Below are 21,597 nucleotides of genomic sequence, written 5' to 3'. Positions count from 1 at the left end.
CCTGACCCTGTCAGTAGAGGTGGATCCGAAGAAGGCTAGCGTATTGCCTATTCAGGGTCCGTGACCACCTGATAGCAGAGGTGGTGTGAGAGAACACCTGGCAAGATAGCTTGATATGAATCAATCCAATCAGACATCGATGACACATTGAGCACACTGACAGACCCTGTCAGTAGAGGTGGATCCGAAGGAGGCTAGCGTATTACCCATTCAGGACCCGTGCCTACCTGACAGCAGAGGTGCTGTCGTAATATAAGCACGCTTCTACAGACCACTAAAAAATAGGAATCCCGCTTTTTTGGTGTAGTGGTAAGTGCGACAGGTGCTCCGGGGGCGCGTGAGTGAACACCGGGCACGATAGCTTGAGACCAATCAATCCATTCAGACAGCGACGATGCATTGAGCACACTGACACGCTCCGGGCTTTTGTTTTTCTGCGCACTTGCGTACCTTTTTGTCGTAATAAAACAGGACGAACATGCGTTCCATAGGACCATAGCCACTCTGCAGTCTGCACATGAGGTCGCATTATCCTTTCAAGGTGCATTCTCACCTTGCTTGAGCCGGCCTTTCACTTCGCCGTTGCTGCTTTCAAAACCCACAAGCTCCTGTTCACAGATGCACGGCCAAGGTGCATCTCGTTTTGAACCCGCGCTTTGGAGCGCTGCCACTAAACGCCTGGTCGCGAAACGGTTAAATCCAGCGAGTTTACTGTTCTTTGCCGTCATGCACCGGCTCGGTACCGCAGCCTACCAGCATGCAGGGCAGGATGCTGCGACCTAAGACCACGGAAAGGTTATCGATGTCGGCATGCAGGTAAAACTGCGGCTAGAGGAGGACGAAGTGCGCCACCACCTCGCTCTATATAGCATATGTCGCATGAAGCTAAGATCGTACGCTATTATTGCCCACTTTATCCTCGTCGACATTTCTTGTCGACCGTTATCAATCTCGGACTATACCGTCACGCTGTGAGTCGTTCGACGCACTGCCAATTCCGTTGCACGTGTCTTTCTCGCGTCACTACTCACTACTCCTTGGACAATGTCGGGGCAGAGCCTTCCTTATCTTTGGGAAGAACTTGCTGTGCGCGACGATCACGACCGTCTCATTCTTGAGGAAGTTGGCTATTTTGACCTCGATCGTGCTGCCGGCCCTTTCGATTTTCAAACAGTGTACTCCTCGTTCAGACGTCTTTTGATTCGGCTAAGACTGCTTTTTGATTTGCAAAGAGCTAACTTTCAGCTTTGTTCAACCAAAGCTGTCTTCGTTCCACTTTGGTTGCACTTCCGAATCCTCTTACGGCTTATCTCACTAGGAATGAGCCTGCCACTTAAATATGGTCCAGACATAACTGAGTATCTGTTCATCCGTCATATTCTGCTCCATACACTGCTGTCTACTTTCAGAGCACTGATTTTGCGCCCGGATCGCCCAGGTCACGCTGAACTCGTCGACTTTCAACACCGCGTGCTCGGACTCGCGGCGGCGTGGGAGGGCCTCCTTCAGCGTAGCCTCAATGAGTTAGAAGAGTTTGTTCTCAAACTGCTGCTACCAAAGACTATAGACTGCCTCTTGGACTATTCCGCAGACGAAGGGATCGAAAAAATCACGTCCGGCGAGTTTCAATTACCAGAGACACCAAATCATTTCTACCCCTTCACAATAAAGTCAAGATCGAGCGACAATGAATCTGCCACAAGCATCCTTCAAAGCCTCGCGCAAGAGCTGGATAAACCGGGGTGGCTGCGAGCATTTTGGTCTTTACACGATGTCGTCTGGGCAGTAATAGCCTCCGCTGTCACAAAAGATCGCACGAATCTCGGCTTCCGACAGACCGGTAGAGGGTCAAATCCTGCGGCTGAGGCTCTCGCAGTGATATTCGCACCAGCTGAACAGAGTTCACAGCTCAGCATACGGGCCAAGACTGTGAGGTCGTTATCAAGTTTCATTGCGCCGTACAGCGCGTTGGTAACGTCTTGTTACGAGGCAAGTGCTCACGCAGTACGTGATTTTTACCTTATTTTGATATTCACGCTTAAATTTACCTAGATACCTCCTGTACTTGAAGACTACCAGCTAAATCGAAAACACCAAATGGAATTCGAGTATGAGACATTTCTCATGTACATCGTCCAACGAAAACACCAATTGGTTTCGCTATATGGCTCAAATTCCCGACAGACTAGTACTGTGATGGGTTCTGTGCCTGTTTTCTGTTCTCAAGGCAAACGTTACATGGAGCATATGCAAATGGCACCTGAGCTGGCTGGGTTCTCAACATCTCGGTCTCCATCTATCGTCAAACCAAACCCTGAGGATCCTGCAACTGGTCACAGGAATGGAATCTTAAATTCAATCTCGACTCCGATGATCCCACCTAGGAGTCCACCTCGAAGCTCTGAAGTTGGCTCTACGGACTCGTCTAATGAAATCAGGGTCGCCTCTCGGATGCAGAGTCAGTCACCAGGTCAAGCATCAAGCATCCTAACGAATCCGACATCTAGAACAGAAAGTGACAACGGATCTCTGTATGCTGAAGTTAGCGGGAAATACACTGGTCATGTACGGTCTATATCAGAACCCACTCCAAATCCACTCACCAGATTCCCCAATCACAGTACAAAAAGCTCTGGGGGAAGACGAGGTAAGATTTTTGGGTTCGGGTCTGCCTCAATAAAAGTCGGGAGTAAACACGCCAAGAGCGATGGAAGCATAATACCAAATAATTTGGTCGTCAAGTTTTCTCACACAGGTAAATCTGTGATATTCTGGACAAGGAGTGATTGTGGTTTTTTTGTATGGTCAAATCTGTTCCATAACGAGTTGAGGCGATGCTCTTTACTCTACGGAGTGCCTCCGCAGGCACAAGGTGCAATTGTAAAGCACATTTCTGCCAGCGACAATGCAGTCGCAGTCCTTGCACACTACACCGGCGATGTACGTATTGGTCACCCTTTGCTACAAAGGCTATTGAACTGAGATGAACAATTTCATAGGGAGACAGACTTTTCCATTTCTCCGATCAAGGGACTCGCTTCGAAGCACTAGGAAACACTTATCTTGGCAGTCGAGGCACAAATTGCATGGCATGTTCAATCTCTCCAAGCGGAAATCTGGTCGCTCTCGGCTGGGGGCTGACCATTCAACTGTACAAATATGACGGGCGCTCACTCTCTCTGCTCACGGCTCTTATGGTACACGAATCTCACAGTGGCGCCGTGGCCAGGTTTCAAGAGCTCAACTTTTCGCCCGATTCCGAAAGGCTCGTGTCCGCGACGCAAGAGCTGGTGGACGCTCACAAACACGCGATCTACATCCGGATTTGGAATTGTGCGACTGACTATGTAGCCCCACAATGGAGACCACAAGGTCACACCGTAACTGTTGGATACGGCGACGACACGGGAGTAACCGCAGTGTTCTTCGATCCAATGACGGTCCGAGTCCTCGTTGCGGCAAACCTGTCCAAGTCGTACTACGCAATCTTGGGTGTGAACGGATACAAGGCCGTCCTACATGGTTTGTCGCCAAGAAACGTCAGCATCGTGGCACAAGGCCCGTCAGGTAAACATTTCGTACTGAAGACTGCGAAAAATAACAGGATCCACATGCTAGATCTCGGTAATGGTGAGCTTAGTCCAGCCATCGACTTGGACAGGGAGAGCAGGGGTACGAAGCGTGAAATTGTCGCATTGGCTATGCCGCAGCTTGACACCGTGTTCGTTGCTTGCCGAGAAGGCTCTGCACTCGTGCTCAAGAAGCTTTACGTGGTGGGCGGCAGAGTCACTCAGTCGCAGACGGAAGACCTAGCCAGTTTATACCAGAGAGCTTTAGCGGCCTGCTAAATGAAACCAATTTCACGACAGTGACTGCCTGAGTCTGCTTGTACTTGTACGGCAACTTAGTATAGCATCTGCTTGCACCCTCCATGCAGATACTTCTGCTGCGTGCTGATTGGTTCGTGCTGCAGACGTGCTAGTTCCTACCGTCCACTAAGCTCCGAATGCAGCTAGCTGATTTACATTTCCGGCCATTTTGGACTCCCAGAATATGCAGTCGGAAAGGCCTTCCACCTAATCTCTGGGATAAGTATTGATGGCTTAACATTTTGGGCGTCGGGCGAGGTGCAGCACTGCATCCCGCGATAGCCATCGCTATGTCTATTGGACATGTTCTTTGGATGGCTGCATGATGCTGCTAGCAGGGCTGGATTGGACTGCCAAAACTACTTGGACAAAGAGAAACGTAGCGGTCATCATGATGATCGAACAAAACTACTCTCACATGGTCTCAGGAGGAAAATTAGTACATGCTGTTCCGGATCAACAAGCTTCGGATAGAGTTCAAAGTGCTACGCTGTACAGGGTGCGTTCCCGAGCATGTGCCTGCCATGTCGACAAGGCTACGAGTCGGCAAAGATTTATGAAGGTCAGACCAACTTTTGGGTAGGACACCACCGGCACGCCATCAAAGAAAGCCTCATTTAGGATGGAAGCTTCGCTTAGGATTGCAGAAAAATAAAAGGGAAAAAAATCGGTATAGGCGGATGGGCTCTTCTGGTATGCGCGAACAGATGTGAATTTAGTGTTAGCATGACAAAGACAGATGGAGACACACACACCCCGAACGTACAGTACTGCAGCCTCAGCTCCAAGTCAGTCCGTGCGCCACAAAACTTCAGGATGTGCCGCTGACTACAAGCTGGCTGTTTCCTCCGGTGGCCGTTCTTTGATATGTGCAGGAAAGTCCATGCGTGGCGCAGGCAGCTTTCTAGGCAGCACGCGAATATTTCTGTCGAGCTACTGTAGCGGAGGCATCGAGCAGGTGTTGGCGCGCCCTGCCACTAGCCAGATTTGCGAGCCATGCACTCAACGCTTGCATGTCGACGACGACATGCAGACGGCTGAGCATCTACTCCTGCTTGGTAGCTCTTCTCTAAGCGCCCGCCGGTTCAATCACCGTTGCTGCGAGGCTGAGCATGGAGCATGCACCGCTCCTACGCCTTCCTGCTGCTTCTTTATATCTGTTTCCTGCCGCCCTGTGTCCTTCGCAGCGCAGGATATGGGTTAACGGACGTGATCGCAAACACGAAAAGAATACTTGACGACCGATCCGATGCGGCACCATAGCTATGAATTTCGAAAGACTTGGGTCCAGCCCAGAGGGCGGCCCCAGTCGTTCATGTCTGGCCATTCAGACACTTCCATAGACAACAGGACGGAGCTGAGGCATGTATCTCGACACCCGGATTCTCCTAACACCGAGAGACTAAGCTGTTTCCTCTAGGGCGGAGCTTAAGGAGCGCCATGTGAACATGATGGCATTTTCCTACTGCCTGGGCGTTGGTCTCTTCCTCGGCTGCGGCAGAGTCATTTTTCTCGCTGGACCAGGCCTTGCTGTGGTCATGTACATTCTTGTCGGCACGGTGATGTGGTCCACTGTGGCCTCGTTGGGCGAGATGACTGCCGTCTTCCCCGTCAAAGGCGCCCTCTTCGAGTTCCCGCGCAGGTTTCTCGATCAGTCCATAGGCTTCGCGATCGCGTGGCTCGTCTGGTTCTCCTGGGTCATCGTCATCGCAGCCGAGCTCCTAGCCATCACTTCCATCTTCCGCTTTGACATTGCCAATGACTATCTGAGAGATAGACATTATCCCGAGCCAAGCGTGACATGGCAGTTCGGCAACGACACCAGCCCCGCCGTCTGGGTTTCCATCTTCCTGGTCTTGATCGGCCTGGTCAACCTGCTGCCGGTCCAATGGTACGGGCGGATAGAGTACGTATTTGGTTGCGCCAAGATGATCTTCATCACAGGCCTCATTCTTTTCAACGTCATTCTGAACGCTCGAAATCAGTGAGTGAGGATCAGAAGGCTTACGTTCATTCAAAAGGCTGACGCAGCTCGGTCCAGTTCCCAGCAGAGGTTTTGGACCTACAACGCACCGTACAGCTTTGCCAGCAAAAACATGACCGTCCGCGTGGACGGGAGCGGCAAAGCTTTGCTTGAGATTGACGGGTCCTTAGGCACGTTCGCCGGCACATGGAGCGCCATGACGGCCATCATCTTCTCGATGATGAGTTTCGAGCTCGTGGCCGTCGCAGCGGCCGAGAACCGGGATCTCAAGGAGACGGAGACGGTCAAGATCGCGTCGCGCAAGATCGCACTTCGCGTGATCCTACTGTACGCGCTCGCCTGCTTCGTCGTCGGTCTCAACGTGCCGTATACGGACAGCCAGGTGCGCGACATGGCCATCAGCAGCATCGGAGGAGGACAGGGCAGCATCTTCATCATTGCCGCCATCCGCGGGAGGGTCAAGACCTGGCCCCACATCTTCAACGGCTTCTTTATCTTCTCGGCCTTGTCTGCCGGCATCAACGCGCTATACAGCTCGTCAAGAGCGCTGCACGCCCTCGCCAGCCTGCACGAAGCCTGGCCACGTTGGGGCCCTGTCGAGAGCTTGAGGTCGAGACTGGAGAGCACTTCGCACGGGGTTCCATACTGCGCCGTCTTTGTCAGCTGGCTGTTCGGCCTGCTGGCCTTTCTGTCCACTAAGACGACGCCAGCCACGGTAAGTTTTGCACTTCGCAAGCCCGTGCAGCGGATCGTGTGCCTTACTGAGATGTTCACCAGGCCCTGGGACGCATCGGGACGAACAGCACGATCAGCATGATGATCGTGTACGCCACGAACAACGCTGCGTTTTTGCAATTCTACAGATCGTGCGTGCGCTGCCCTCTCCGCCCTATCGTTTCGTAAGCTGATAGGCACCACAGCATGAACGCCGCCGCTCGCGGCGACGACGAGAACGTCGGCAAGGACGTCGAGAAGACGCGTAGCTACAGGCGGAAAGGTGCGAAAACCCTCTTCATCTTTTTCTTTTCCTCTTGGGAAAGTATCTCGGCTTCGAGCATATGATTTCGATGGCTGACACGGGTTTTTCCAACCCCCCCAGGCTCGCAATACCCGTACAGATCGCACGGCCAGTGGCTCAGGGCCGCATACGGGCTCCTGGGAACAAGTCTGTTCGTGATCTTCAACGGCTGGCGCGTCTTCATGCCGCCCTTCCAAGTCGCGGACTTCGTCGCCTCCTACATCAGCGTACGTGTCCCCCTGCCACGCCCGCAAACATGGCCCCCTCCCCCCCTTTGTGCAGGGGCAGCAGCAGCCTCGTCACCGCCGACAGCCCGCGCTGACCCAGCTCCAGATCGTCATCTTCGCCCTCCTCACGTGCATGTACTACGTCAAGCTGAACGGGCTCGCGCCCGCCGGCTGGCGCCGCACCGCACCCAAGATGGCTGGCCTCGTCCCCGTCCAGGTCCAGGACGAGAGGTCCCGCCCGGCCTGCGACTTCTGCGGCGTCCCCCACCGCAAGGGCAAGCTGAGGATCCCGGACCGCGGTCTCACCCTCAAGAACGTCAAGTGCTTCCTTGAGTGGGCTTGGACGTGGATCAAGTAAGGGCGCGCGCGCGGCGTGATGCCCCGTCCGCGCCTCGCGCACGAGACCAGCCCATCCTTGGATCTCGCAAACATCTCGTGCATTTTCTATTTTCATATTCCTTCATTTTCTATTTCCTCTTTTTTTTTTATAAAAAAAAACCCAATACGTCTGCGCGATTGAAAGGAGTTTGTGGGGGACCGTGCGCGTCAATCGCTTCTTGTCATGCCATCCAACCCGCACACCTCGCCGTGTGCGACTGCTCGCTCGGCTCTGGGGCGGATCCGGTCGTGCGCTTTCATCTGGGGACCCAGGAGTACAGATGCACGGGGCTTGGATTGTCTTTCGTTACACGCCTTTTTTTTTTGGAAACGGCGTCCAACTGGAGCGACGGGGGTCGTGTGCACGCTGTGAAGTTTTCAGTCTCTGCGCTGCCGTCGGCGCTGGCGGACAAGGTCATCTGAGATTCAACACTGGCGGCGAGCCAAGATGAGGTATGTGAGTTATGACGGAGACAAAAAGAGAAGACCCGTCGAGGTCTCGTATAGAATCAAGATTTGCAATGTATGGATATCAGCCTCCCAAGACAAACAGCGCAATGCAGAGAAAAAAAAAAAAGAATCGCCATGGTCAAGATAGTACAAGACACGGTACACCATGTTCCCGTGCTGCCGGAGCCGTCTCTCACATGCAAAACGCAGGAAGTGATGGTCTCCTACGTGACAGAACGTCTACACTCTCACGTCTCCCCTTCCCCACTTCTGCTCTCCAAACAGCTCGCCGGCTTCCCTGCAATATCTCGCTCCCCCGCTGCCGCTGGCCATCTCGCTAGCCCAGCACACGACCAGGGCGTCCACAACGCCCACTACCACATTCTCAACAGCGCCAAAGACACTCCAACCAACGGCTGCGGCACCCAGGCCAACAACATATGCATACAGCGAACCGGTGTAGTCCGGAGTCAAGTGAGAGGAGCGCGACGTCGACACCCAAGCGCCGAGGCCCATAGCTAGCGTCATCATGTAGCGCGTTGCGTGAAGGATGAGCTTCGCGGTGCGGTACTGCGTCAGCGTGTCCGAAGGAGGGGCGTTTGCCGTTGTGGGCGTGAGCGTGGTGGTTGCTTCTGTTCGCGAGATAAACGGCAGGTTGCTCAGCTGCCGCGCTGCCACCGTGAGCGGCTGAGAGTGAATGGCCGCATACGTAAGCGTGAGCGGATTGGTGAGGGCCGCAATGGGCGATGGTATGATGCTGTAAAGACAGATGGAAAACGCGGTGACGAGTCGCCGAGGCAGCAGTAGAATAGGCAAACGCACGGCGACGACGAGGAATGTCTGCTCGCAGATTGTGCCAAACAGCGTAGACGTCGCATGAGCGAACGATGCAAGTACGACCTGGCGACTGCTAGGCGCAGGCTGCACGTTGCGATGAAAGTACCACTGGCTCGTCGTCGCCGCGGCAATTGCTCGCTGTAAGCCGGAGATGACGGACAGCACCCACAAGAGCATGAGGGCAAAGTAGACGTTGAGCCACCAGGCACTGGCATCCAGTCGCCAAAGCCCGCCTGCGAAGTGGCCCTCGAGGTTGACACGGGTGAACAGCAACACCCAGATCCAGAACCACAGCACGGTTGCAGCCTGCACCAGGAATCCTAGCGCGGCGAGCGCTGGCGATGCGGTCAAGATCTTGCAGGCAAATTCGAGAATCTGGATGGCTCGGTCAAGAGAGTAACGCGATTTATAGGCCAAATAGCACCACGTGAACGTGGCGGCCATGGGCGCGAGCGAGAGGACGCGCATGGCTTTGTCCTGGAAGCGGGTCCCATGCCAGAATCCCTTGTAACTGGACACAAGGGTATACAGCGAAAAGCTGAACAGGACCACGGGCACGGCGATCATCGTGAGGAAGGTTAGCGGTCGGATAAAGGAGCGCAGGAGGGCGAGCCATACGGCAGAGACGATGAGCGCAATCAGCGTGTCGACTCCTAGTAAGTGATAGCTCTTGTATAAGACGGCATAAATGCTGTCGCCGATGGGCGTGCCCACGGATGGCTCATCCGTGTGCAGATACACGAGCAGTGACGTTGCAAACAAGGAAGCGAGGCAGATCCAGAACAGCTGGGCCCAAAACCAGTCGTGACGCGGTGGCTCCAGGTGCTCGCTGGTAACGACGTCGGGAACGCTCTCACGATCGGGACTCGGGGGCCGCGGATTTAGACGTGATGTTTCGTCGTCCGTCTCCTCCGCTATCCAGCGATGCTCGCGTGGTATTCCACCAGCACCGGAGGACTTCCTGAAAGTCTGAAAGGGCGCGGGCTGGCTGTCGGCTTCATCTCGTGTTGCCGAGGCAGCCTCCTGATGGTCGATCGAGTCTAGACTACTCCGTCGCGAGGATGCCAGCTCAACGTCGACAAGCTTCCCTCTGCCGCTCTTGCTCATGCTGCTCTCCTGGCCGTCCTCGGCGCCTGGCTTCTCCAGGACCGATTCCCGAACTGTGGAAGCAAGCGGCCTCCTTCGCTCCCTCCGCCGGTCTCCGCGCCACGAACTGCGGATTCCTCTGCCACTCTTGTACGCATAGCTTAGTGCATTTTCACCCGCTGCCGCACCTTCCTCCTCGTCCGTTCCCGGTCCGTCGTCGTCATCCATCTCGCTCGACTCCGAGAGCTTTTCCACGCTGAAGTGGCGTCGGCTCCGCTGCAAAGCGTAGTAATCGGCAACCTCCCTTTCCCGCTCCTCAGCGTCGTCCTCTTCCCGGAATTCGTCTGTTGCGCTGTAGAAAAGCGGCGCCTCTCGAACCTGGTGCCGAGACGCGAAGGGGAAGCGAGAGACAAACTGGGAGCCTCCGGCGTGGTGGTACGGATTCGTGCTGCTTCCTAGCATGCTCGGCCGTTGTAGATAGCTCCTGGTGGCTAGTCTGCTACCTGCGGAAGGGCGTGTGTACCGCCGGTTCGTACTCATCGTTGTGGAGTCTGCGGCGGCATCGGTGGTGTTCTTGTGGTTAGGTGAAGCTGCTGATTGCTCGTCGAGAGCAAGGCGTGACTGTGACTGCGCGAGAAAGCGCGAGGCATCTGGATGGTTTGGAAAACGGTGAGCTCGCGTACGTCACGCGCAGTAAGGCGTCGTGAGGACAGGATGATGGGCACGCATGTGAGACAAATACGCAGCACGAGGGCGGCATGCTGGCGAGCCCCGGCTGCGAACGTGGAGGGCGTACGCTCATGAAGGCACGCATGCTGCAGGCAGGTGGTCGGGCACAGGCAGTACGATAAGAAAGGCTTCACTTACATTCGGAAAACATGTCGCTCGTCTGTTCTGCGGTCTTGGTGGCGGTTGCCTCTCATCCGCAGATGGACGAGATGGGCGGGATTGTTCTGGATAAGGATGGCGATACCGGAGGTCGAGTGTGCACGCAGCAGACGGAGGACAGGAGCGGAGCAGGAGATGTCCGGAGGAGGATGGAGGGTGGACAGACAGGACAAGGTTGACGATGGCTGAGTAGCACAGCGGTGGTGATGCGAAGACGGGGATACCGGTGAGCGGAGGGTGACGAGCGTGCACGGCGGTGAATGCGCTGAACAGAGAGCGGCGCAGACAGGACGAGGAGCTCTGGGCTGCTCCCTGCAGACGTCTGGCGTCCCGCTTTCACATGGGGCGCTGCTCGACCAGCCTGCACAACACCCGCCGCCGGTGCGCAACGCGGATGGAAGACATACACTCTATCTACAGCGTACGCGGGACTCGCTCCGTTCGCCGTGCACAGAGATCCGGCGTGTCGACAGAGCCGCGAGGCAGCGCGGCGGCGAATGAGCCCAGTGCAGACGAGCTGATCGCAGCGCTGGCGCGAAACCAAGCGGGAAGCAAGGCTCACGGTGATCTTGAGCACGCGATAAGACGGGCGGAGCAGCGCAAGCTGAGGCCGATCAAGGCCAGGGACGGACACGCAGACAGCGCCGGATGCGCGTGTGCGTGGCGTCCCAGGCTGCCGCAGAGGGTGCGACGACGCGGCTCACTCGAGGTCCTCGCGTGCGCGTTCCATGCAGGCCGTGGCGACGTGCTGCCGCGGTCATCCAGCGTCGCCGTCGTCACTCGTCGGTCAGTCGTCGTCACTCGCCGTAGCCGCCGCCTTGCCCGTGCTTGCTGGACGCTGCCGCCTTGCTGGCCCCGGGTTTTGCTTCTGGAACTCGCTCCCGTCTTGCGCGCCGCCTGTGACCTCATGAAGCGTTGTGACGCACCTCAGCCGTGACGACAACAGTCTCCACAACCACAACCACCACAACCATCACCAGCACCACCACCGTCACCACCAGTACAGTATCGACTCCCTCCGCAGCTGCTCTGCCGTCGCTACAGTGAGACGCCTGTGCCGCACGTGCGTTCTTGTTCTTGAGAGAAGCTCTTGTCCGCCGCTGCAGCCACCGGCCGCAACCAAGGCCTCTTGGTCGCACGAGTCAAGACCCCAGAAAAGCTGTCTCTGCCTTATCCTCCCGTCAGCTGATTGCGACGCCGTCGCCTCGACTGCTCCCAGTCCCAGGCGCTCCGAAGTTCTTTGTTCTCTGCCTCCAGCGTCTCTCGCTCGGCCACCGCCCACTCGCGTCGCCGCGCACACGATCGCGATCCACGCGTCCGCCGCTTGTCGAGTCCCTCGTCCACGTGATTTTCACTCGGTCCCGGCCGCCCGCAGAAGGAAGGAACTCCCGCGCGTCGCCCGTCGAGACCGTGTGCCTGCGCCTGCGCCTTCCGCCGGACTCGTCCACGCCGTCTCTTTCTTCTTCTTCGTCTTCTTCCACCACCACGCAGAGCCCCCGCGGCCGCCAACCCAGCCCAGCACATCCATGACCGCTCAACCATGGGACTACATCGCCAAGATCGTCTCCCTCGGCGACTCCGGCTGCGGTAAATCCTCTCTCACAATCCGCCTGTGCGAGGGCCGCTTCGTCTCCCACCACGATGTCACCATCGGCGTCGAGTTCGGCTCCCGCATCGTGCCCGTTGGCCCGCCCGCCTCGCTCGCGCTGAACATCAACAACCCCTCGGCCGTAAACCGCTACGCCCAGCAGGCGTCGCCGACGAAGAAGGGACGTGCCCAACAAGCAGACCTCCAAAAGCACATGAAGCTAAGCCTGTGGGACACGGCCGGCCAAGAAACGTACAAAAGCATCACGCGCAGCTACTTCCGGGGCGCGAGCGGCGCCTTGCTTGTCTTCGACATTACGCGGCGCGAGACCTTTCTCAGCGTCACCGCCTGGCTGCAGGACCTGCGCCAGATCGCCGAGGAGGGAATTGTGGTGGTCCTAGTGGGCAACAAGTCGGACCTAGCCCCTTCCTCGACGGTGGCCCCCTCGGGCGCCGGCTCCGGCTCCGATGGCGCGCAGGAGAACTTGCGACAAGTCACCCGCGAGGAGGCCGAGGACTGGTGCCGGGCGAACAAGGTCATGCAGTACGTCGAGACGAGCGCAAAAAGCGGAGAAGGCGTCGAGCGTGCTTTCCTTGAGGTTGCAGAGAGGATTTACCAGAACATCGAGGCAGGCAAGTACGACCTGAACGACAGAAGGAGTGGCGTCAAGAGCGCCGCCGCCAGCGGCCACGCTGGCGGAAGAGGCAGCGTTAAGCTCAGCGACGCGGCGGGAGCTGTGAAGACGAGAGCCTGCTGTTGACAAAGCTCACATGAACGTGTTGTGCGCTTGCATTTGGGAGGTGTACTTTTATATACATACTGCTCTGCTCTTGTCGATTTACAGCATGGCGTTCAGGCTTCACTATCAACGGCGAAGTAGCTTCTTCTGTTATAGATACACTGACCACCGGCGGGCATGTGAATTCCGCGGTTTTTAATCCATCTTTGAATAAGTTCTGCATTGTGCATCTACTAAGCTATCCCACGGTGCCTGCTCAAATCATTTAGTAGAGACTTTTATATTCTAGCATTTCTTCATCGCGGCATTCGAACACGGCTCGCGAGCTAAGTTACGTCTTAGCTCTTTCAACGGAAGGCTTTCCGTCCAGTCCGGATCCGCCGTGTTGAAGATACGTCTCCTGGTATGTATATACCTAGCTCATCCAGGCACGCTCCCGCGGCGCCGACGCCAGGAAAGGCGTGTGCGCCGCCGACTCTGGCGCACACGGCCACTTTGCGCTTGCCACATCCCATATCTGCAGAGCGGGTAGATCGAGGAGACGTAGAAAAGGATCTAGTTAAAGGAGCCGTTCTCCTCGGTCACCAAAGCAGTCGTGCAAGCTAGAGTTGTGCTGGAAGATTCGAACCGACTGCGAATTGCGCTTCTCTTACGCTCTTCTCACCTTCTCGCTCTCCCTCTCTCCCTGTCTCCCTCCCTCTTCTTCGATCGGGGATAGAAGGGTTTCAAATACGTGTGCATGGCCCGCCACCACCGCCGCAAAAAGTGCCTTTTCCCCAAACGGCTTGGCCGTTTCTGTGCTGCCTGCTTCCTCGTGGCGTGTGTGAGACAAGAGCTGTTTCTGCTACACTCCGTCGACGACTCGGAGCACATATATGTCCTGCGAAGGGGAAAAAAAAATAAAATTTACCTCTGAGCCTCACATCAGCTGCAAGCGGTAGCCATCGAATTCGTTTCGACGATGGCTCTTTCTTAAAAATCAACGTGGCCCAATCAGGGATCGCTCTAAAGAGGCTCTCGTCCCAGTAATAAGAAGACGGTGTTCATTGAGAGCGGCTCCTCTGGTAGATGGATCTCAGCCATCTAATTCAGGTGCGATCCCCAACCAAGCCGGGAAGCGAGAGGAGACAACCGAGCTCCAGAACGCGGAGCTTTCTGGCCACAATGCTCGCGCAAGCCGTGTGTCCGACGCCTCTGTGCCACACAGCCTTGGATACTTGGAGCTTAGCTTACAGGCCTGGCGCGTTACATCAGGTGCTGGCGCAAGCCAGTTCAGAAGAGCGGAGCGTGCTCGAGCAAGGGAAGGAGTCGAGTATGGCCAAGACTTGTACGGCGCATGCCTCGAGGATGCAGATAAGGCGGACAACGAGCTCAACAATGCAGGATGGGCTCTCTGTACCATGTCATATAGAAGCATGTATAGGACGTGATTTCTCTCACATAGAAGACTGTCCTCTGCACGGATAAATCCAAGAATACATGCATCGACATGATCAAAAATTTGCTTCCAAAAAGGCAGATGTGCACCCATTGTAAATCCATCCTTTTCCCCCTTTTTTTTTCTTCAGCACTTCTTGCTTTCTTTCCGTCTCTATAAACGCTGCACAGCAACAACCACATGCGCCGCCTAGTTTCAGACCAGCCAACAGTGCAACTCACTTAATTTGTCAAGGGCAATCTCCACGGCTACGACATAGGTCACAAATCGTGTAGACGATTCGATAGACGGCCAACCGTAACTCTCGGGGACTATTCATGGCTTCGAGTGTATATTCGTGGCCTTTCCGTGACCCTCTCAGAATCAGAGATGTCAAAGCAAGGGAGAAAGAAGAAGAAAGAGAAGAAGAAAAAGAAAGAAATCTCAAATGACTAGGAAGCCAAAAGATGGTTCTCACATGATCACAAACTTAAATAGATGCAGTCCGGATCCTTCCAGATATAGTGGCAATAGCAAGAAATGCTCCTGAAACTACTAGACATGATGTTCAGTACTCAGGTGGTAGCCAAACAGTATTTTCCAAGTTCATTACTATCCATTTTTCATCTTCGCTAGAACCAAATAGAACTACTACCAATATAGGAATTGAAAGCGGGTTCAACGGTAATATCATGTGTAGGATTCAATTGCTATCAATATGATGGTACAGCATACCATTAATTAGTAAATACTGTTCAGCTTGATCAAATGATGCGGAATACGGGGCACGGTCAAGTTGGAGCGTAGCGTCTGCAGGCACTGCCCATTGGTGGCGTCCCTGATCCTGGCCGTGCGGTCGTCGGGCCCGGTCACAACACGGCATCTGTCGCTCGACATCACCATTAAGTTAATACTCTTGCTATAGCCTTCAAGCATACATAAGTAAGATTCCTAACTATCTGCTCCTTACATGGCCATCTTAACCACCACTATATCTTCATATTGAAAATATTCCTATATCTTACTATGTCTTGGGCTAAAAATCAGTGCGGAAGCATATGCCTGGACCGGGTAACCCTCAATTACTTGCTTATAATGTATGATAAACCTGCATGCATTATAAATAATATTAAATCGCAAAATTTGCGTCCTAATTTTGCTAACATTTGTTAGATTATCGTGATATATTAGATATACATAGCTAAGCATGCCCAAATAAGATTGTAACATCTCGAGACGGAAAGAACACTTGCTGACATGCTTTCACAGAGACTAAGCGCCTCAAGCTAGCAGAGATACTTTTTTGTCTTTCAAAAAAGTTGCATGCGGGCAGAACGAGCAGACTATTAGTTGTCCCAACTTTTAATAGCAAGTCGCAAGTATGGTCTACCCAGTAAACACATGCGGACCGCGCCGTGACAAAAGGATTGTCGCAAGTCACGTGAGCCTGACTCAGCAGATATTCTGGGGCTTATCTATAAGTTGCTTCAGGATTGAAACCGAACAACTAATAATCCAATCCACTATGCAATCAATGCAATATTTCGCACAATAATCTCTTCCTTTTTCCTTCTTGTACGCTGCACAACAGCGATTCCTTCGCATGGCTTAGCTTAGCTAGGCACTCACATGCAACAGTTATGAGCCCGGTTTGCCTCAAACAAGAAGGAGACTGAACCGGAGGCATCGCTAGGTATCTAGCAGGCCATTTATTCCTGATCCATATGGCTGAATGATCAGACATGCACAGCGAGCAAGTTAAGACTCCATTTATCTGAGGCGACAGCGCTGTGAGAGACGTCTCGCGGTTCCGCAACGACTTCCTATAGACCATGCTTCATAGGAAGCCGTTGACGATGCTTAGCATCGGAAGGGCTGGGAAAACTAGCAAGCTGCCAATGACCCTGATGAAGTGTAAACCGGCATCTCAAAGCCCATATCTCCTCAGCATATGTGACAGAAGACCAAGCCAGCAGCGAGCAACTTGACTACGCACAGAAGTAAGGCACCATGGCTGATCACCTGGATAAGGCCTTAAGCGAGTAAGTCAGCAACTGCCTGCGCTATTTTTCAACCATACAGCAGTTACCAGCAATACACTGCAGCACTGCTAAGGTTATGCAAGGCAAGGAGATACCTTGTAAAGCTCCAGCGATATCGCTCAGAGAACAGCGAGAAAGACAGGTCGCCAGAAATGCTTTACATAGCAAGGACACTCAGCTAAGTTCTTACATTGACTGCTTATAAGCATACTCAAAGCAATTCTAGAAGCGATCGCTAACTGTTTAAGCAAGAAATTAAATAAATAATCAAAGCTAAAGCAATGGCGCTTGCAGTACCTAAGGTTCCGCAGCTCAGTTCACCACAGGACTGGATACAATGGTTCAGTATGGTGAAAACAACTGCAATAGATCAAGATGTGTGGTCCTACTGCGACCCCGATCAAAGCAATAAGCTACTTCAGCCAGGCGATCCAAATCAGCTGACAGCTACTCAAGAACGGCTGTATACGCTTAAAATCAACGATTACGAGCGGAAGCGGAAAGGCCTAGCCAAAGTCAACGCGATCATTCAAGGTACAGTTTGCAAGGACTATCAAACCTACCTTGAAGATGCCTATACACCTAGGCAGAGGCTTACTAGACTGCGTACTGCTATTAAGCCATCAACAAGGCAGATCGAGGATCTTGCTTGAGAAGAATATGAAAGCCTAACAAAGGGCCCTAAGCGGATCTCTATTGACAAGTGGCTTAACCGATGGATCGCCTTAGCACCTAGGCTGAGAGCATTGAATATTCCAAATCTAGGTGAGGCGCAAGCGTGCCGCGGCTTCATCCTAGCTACCGAGACCATCAATCCAGCATTCTACAACAGTGCTATGAGCGATCTCGGCCAAGCAGACAGGGAGACTGGTCATGTGGATCGGCTCAAGGCAATGCTAGAGCTACTTAGGGATAACCTCTATGGACCTGAAGATAATGATAGCTCAGCGGATACCTTGTAAGTAACCCCAGCATAACATACAGCCTTTAATAATCAGCTTAAGTCAATAAGAGATGATTACAATCCAAACCGCCTCACGCTGGCAAGCTTAGTAGGTCGATTCAAGGCAATGCAGCCAAGCAAGCATAGCCAGCGCCAGCCAACCAAGGCAGCCTATACGACTTTTCAGGGCCGCAAGCATGATCGCGAAGATAGTGACATATCAGCTGATCAATCGGATGGTTCATATCAACCAAAGAAGAAAAGAAAAGCAAACAGATCAAGCGGCGAGCAAGATACCCAACTATCATCAAAGCAGAAGCTGCAACAGAGGTGTATATGCGGGAAGGGTCACCCATATACCAAATGCTATTATCTTGTTCCTACAATAGCACCCTCTGACTGGAAGCCGAGGGAGGCTACTTGAGCAAAGATCATCAGTTTGCTGCAAGGCAATCAACGACTCAATAATACTGTACAAGCGACTCTAGATAAGGCTAGTATTGAGATACCCGACTGGTATCCCAAGCGAGATGCGGGCAAGTCTAGATCCGTTATGTCAGTAGGCCGAGCTGCATTTGGAGTGCAACGGCTTGCTATGTCAACAGAAACAACCGCCGATCATGCAAGCTTATTCCGCCTTGATTCATGCTCAAACACGCATGTGTGTAATGATCACAAGAGATTCGAAAAACTGACTCCGATTCAAGATGAGGAGGTCAAGGTTGGAGACACTTATACAGCAATTCAAGGTATAGGGACGATCACTATAGCAGTCAATGGATTGCAAGGCCGAATGCTGATCGACCTACATGACGTCGCCTATTACCCCGGGTTTCACGTCAATCTGGTTTCTTATCCTAGACTCAAAGCTAAGGGGGTGAGATGGAACGATGAGATCGGATGGCTAACACTGAACGACGAGCGCTACATGCAGGTGTTTAAGCAAGATAGATGGCCTATCATTGAACACCCAGAAGTTTCAACATCAACATCGCTGGCGATGGCTAGCAGCAAGCAGCCTCCATCCTCATCAGCATCAATCGACCGATGGCACATCCGGTTAGGACATCCTAGCCTTGAGGTACTCAAGCACCTTGAGCAGCACACTAAGGGAGTCAAGATGACAGCACAGCCATCGAGGCTGGTCAATCAGCTATGTGCCGAATGCATCCAGGGACAACAGCGACGTCAGCGACAGCTAGCCCCAGTTGATCCCGGTACCTATCCCTTTGAAAAGGTCCACTTTGACCTCATCGAGATCGAGCAAGCATTCAATATTGACCGATGGGTACTGCATTTCTATTGCGCCTATTCAGGTTTCCATGTGGCATATACCCTATCATCAAAGAATGGATCACTTCTAGCACAAGCAACAGAATCATTTATAAAGCTAACACAAGCCTGGGGTTATACCATACGGCAACTGCAATCAGATGATGAACAAGGGCTGAATCAACAATGGTTCGAGCTAATTCGATCAAATGGTATCACACATCGCCCATCAGCACCGTATACGCCTGATCAAAATGGCGCTGCTGAATGATCTGGGGGGGTGATCACGACAATAGCTCGAAAGATACATCTTGAATCCAAACTACCAATCAGCTTATGGCCTTTCTTTGTGGACCATGCTATCCGTATAGCGAATCGGCTACCAATCCAACGCAGACAATGGCTCACACCATACGAGATGGTGCATGGCAAGCCGCCTAACTTAGCTGGCTATAAGACAATCGGTTCAAAGGCATACGTGCTAATCAAGAATGAGAAAGAAAGACCAAAACGGCACAAGCTGCGCAGCAAGTCGATTATCGGCTATCTCCTGGGAGTCGAATCTGCGAACATATACATTATATGGCTACCACAACTCAATCAAGCGATCTATATAAGAGATGTTATCATCGATAAGCAGCAATGCTATGAAGCTAATGAACAAACAAGCACCGATTCCTCGAACCTTCTATCAACCGCAAATAAGATTGACCTCAGCGATAGCGAGATCGAAAAGGCAATCAGCCGAGAGTATGAAGCGCAACTACAACCTAATCAACCTCAGGCTACCTCGACGCCTCCACCGGAACCGGAAGAGATTCAAGAGGAGCCTCCAGCAGAGGTACAGACCGAACCGCAAGCCCAAATATATATGCCACCATCACCAGTGACCACAGTAACCAGTCAGCAACAACAACCTCAGCCAATAGTTATTGATGCCCTTCGCAACCTTCGAACAAGCTCAGGTCATACAATCACCCAATCGAGCAAGGCCAAACAAGCTACAAGTGCTCAGGCAGTCAAGCGCTTAATTGATGAGTTGGATAGCAGAGCTTATAGGCATAGCTATTCACTTAGGCGCCTAAAGTTTGACTCAGGCATACGACAAGCATTTGCAGCCGCCTCAGCGATATCAATTAGGAAACATGGGACGCAGCTCGAGCCACCGCCAAAAAGCTGGCACCAAATGCTCAAACATCCAGAAGCACAGGGCTTCATCGCTGCAGCACAAGCCGAAATGGATCAACTACAACGTAATGAAAGCTGGCAAGAAGTGCAAACACCTCAGGAACAGCAGGTGCTACCACTCAAATGGGTCTTTGCCTACAAACTAGATCCTGAGGGCTATCTTCTAAAGCATAAGGCGAGGTTATGCGTTCGAGGAGATCTACAATGGCCAACATATGATGACATATATGCGGCCACAGGCGCATACCGAACACTGCGCATCCTGCTTGCAATCGTTGCAGCCTTTGATCTCATATGCGAGAAGGGGGATGTCAAGAATGCCTTTCCTAAAGCTTGGCTCGATCGGCCAGTCTATACACACACAGCACCTGGCTATAGATCGAAAGGCATGGTCTATAAGCTACAGAAAGCACTATACGGACTCAAGATCTCACCAAAACTATGGTACACAGAGCTATCAACCAAGCTGAAGTCACTCGGATTTGAGCCGTGTCCAGATGAGACATGTCTGTTCATCAACAAGGTTACCCAGATACTGATCTTTGTGTATGTCGATGATATACTATTCATAGCTCATCCATCACGCCGAGCTAATCTTGATCAGCTACAGCGCGAGCTACACAATAAGTATGAGATCCAAGGGCTAGGACCAGCAACATCATTCCTTAATATTCGAATCATTCGAGATACCGAAGCGAAATCGATCTGGCTGCTGCAAGACACCTATATTGAGAGAATTGCCCACAAGTTCAGACAGACCAAGCGCGCCAAATCGCCGTTATCCTCAACAGCTAAATTTGAGCCCTACGAGGCCCAAGCTAGCCCTGAACAAATAATGGCTTATCAGCAGCGAATTGGCTCAATCCTTTATGCGGCAGTGGTTAGCAGACCAGATGTAGCATTTGCAGCAAGCATACTAGCACAATTCAGCCAGAATCCATCACCGCAGCATACTGAGGAGGCCAACCATGTGATCGCATACTTGAATAGCACCAAATGTCTTGCACTGAAGTACAGCAATCAGCCTAGCACCAATCAGGACAAGCCGAGCATATTCCAAGCATCAAGCGATGCCTCGTTTGCAGATGATCCGACCAATCGGCGTTCAACACAAGGCTATATGCTATCGCTATTCAATGGGCCAGTCGCCTGGCAAGCAAGCAAGCAGAAGACAGTAGCTACGTCAACTACTGAAGCCGAGCTATTATCACTCTCACTAGCTGCAAGAGAGGCTATAGGCCTTGTTAGGTTATTTAACCAAATCGGGCTAGATATCGAGCAGCAACTGACTATCCTATGTGATAATCAACAGACAGTTAAGCTGATCAATAGCGAAAGACCTCAGTTAACCACCAAGCTTAAGCATGTCGACATCCACCATCACTGGCTTAGACAAGCAAGGCAATCGGGCACGCTCGATATTGATTGGGTGCCAACAAGCTCGATGCCGGCGGATGGCCTTACCAAAAGACTATTAGGATCAAAGCATGCAGAATTCATCAAAGCTATAGGGATGGAGGATACTGCTGATAAGCTTGAATCATGTAAGGGAACAACAGATTGCAATAGTGATAGCCACAGTGATAGCGATGACATGCAGGTATAGAAAAATTGAAAGGCAGTCCAAGCGATTGATCTATAATAAAGCTATTATAGATCAAGATCGCTAAG

At 52.7% G+C, this 21,597-nt stretch overlaps 6 protein-coding genes across 6 annotated transcripts; 5 read left to right on the top strand and 1 right to left on the bottom strand.

Moving 5' to 3' along the window:
• Window positions 1–916: 916 nt before the first annotated feature.
• PV09_09675 (uncharacterized protein) lies at window positions 917–4,695 on the top strand. Its single transcript, XM_016363784.1, has 3 exons — window positions 917–2,004; window positions 2,053–2,940; window positions 3,000–4,695. Exons 1-3 carry the CDS (start codon window positions 1,045–1,047, stop codon window positions 3,846–3,848), a joined length of 2,697 nt encoding a protein of 898 aa, XP_016208393.1. The 5' UTR covers window positions 917–1,044; the 3' UTR covers window positions 3,849–4,695.
• Window positions 4,696–4,876: 181 nt separating this feature from the next.
• Window positions 4,877–8,051, top strand: PV09_09674 (uncharacterized protein). Its single transcript, XM_016363783.1, has 7 exons — window positions 4,877–5,231; window positions 5,290–5,853; window positions 5,911–6,568; window positions 6,631–6,719; window positions 6,774–6,850; window positions 6,953–7,098; window positions 7,205–8,051. The coding sequence occupies exons 1-7, from the start codon at window positions 5,119–5,121 to the stop codon at window positions 7,454–7,456; spliced, it is 1,899 nt and encodes a 632-aa protein (XP_016208392.1). The 5' UTR covers window positions 4,877–5,118; the 3' UTR covers window positions 7,457–8,051.
• Window positions 7,879–11,039, bottom strand: PV09_09673 (uncharacterized protein). Its single transcript, XM_016363782.1, has 2 exons — window positions 10,717–11,039; window positions 7,879–10,499 (listed from the first exon to the last, which is right to left on the bottom strand). Exons 1-2 carry the CDS (start codon window positions 10,727–10,729, stop codon window positions 8,167–8,169), a joined length of 2,346 nt encoding a protein of 781 aa, XP_016208391.1. The 5' UTR covers window positions 10,730–11,039; the 3' UTR covers window positions 7,879–8,166.
• A 605-nt stretch (window positions 11,040–11,644) lies between these two features.
• PV09_09672 (uncharacterized protein) lies at window positions 11,645–13,319 on the top strand. The gene has a single exon (XM_016363781.1). It carries the CDS (start codon window positions 12,264–12,266, stop codon window positions 13,083–13,085), a length of 822 nt encoding a protein of 273 aa, XP_016208390.1. The 5' UTR covers window positions 11,645–12,263; the 3' UTR covers window positions 13,086–13,319.
• Window positions 13,320–14,108: 789 nt separating this feature from the next.
• Window positions 14,109–14,538, top strand: PV09_09671 (uncharacterized protein). The gene has a single exon (XM_016363780.1). It carries the CDS (start codon window positions 14,133–14,135, stop codon window positions 14,529–14,531), a length of 399 nt encoding a protein of 132 aa, XP_016208389.1. The 5' UTR covers window positions 14,109–14,132; the 3' UTR covers window positions 14,532–14,538.
• Window positions 14,539–16,804: 2,266 nt separating this feature from the next.
• Window positions 16,805–17,485, top strand: PV09_09670 (uncharacterized protein; the record flags this gene model as incomplete). Its single annotated transcript, XM_016363779.1, has 2 exons — window positions 16,805–17,062; window positions 17,201–17,485. 2 exons carry the CDS (start codon window positions 16,805–16,807, stop codon window positions 17,483–17,485), a joined length of 543 nt encoding a protein of 180 aa, XP_016208388.1.
• Between the last annotated feature and the right edge of the window lie 4,112 nt (window positions 17,486–21,597).

Source organism: Verruconis gallopava (assembly GCF_000836295.1).
Source record: "Verruconis gallopava strain CBS 43764 unplaced genomic scaffold supercont1.120, whole genome shotgun sequence".
NCBI classification, from domain to species: Eukaryota; Fungi; Ascomycota; class Dothideomycetes; order Venturiales; family Sympoventuriaceae; genus Verruconis; species Verruconis gallopava.
Note: the sequence above shows the minus strand (reverse complement) of the source record. Positions and strands in the feature narration are given on the sequence as shown.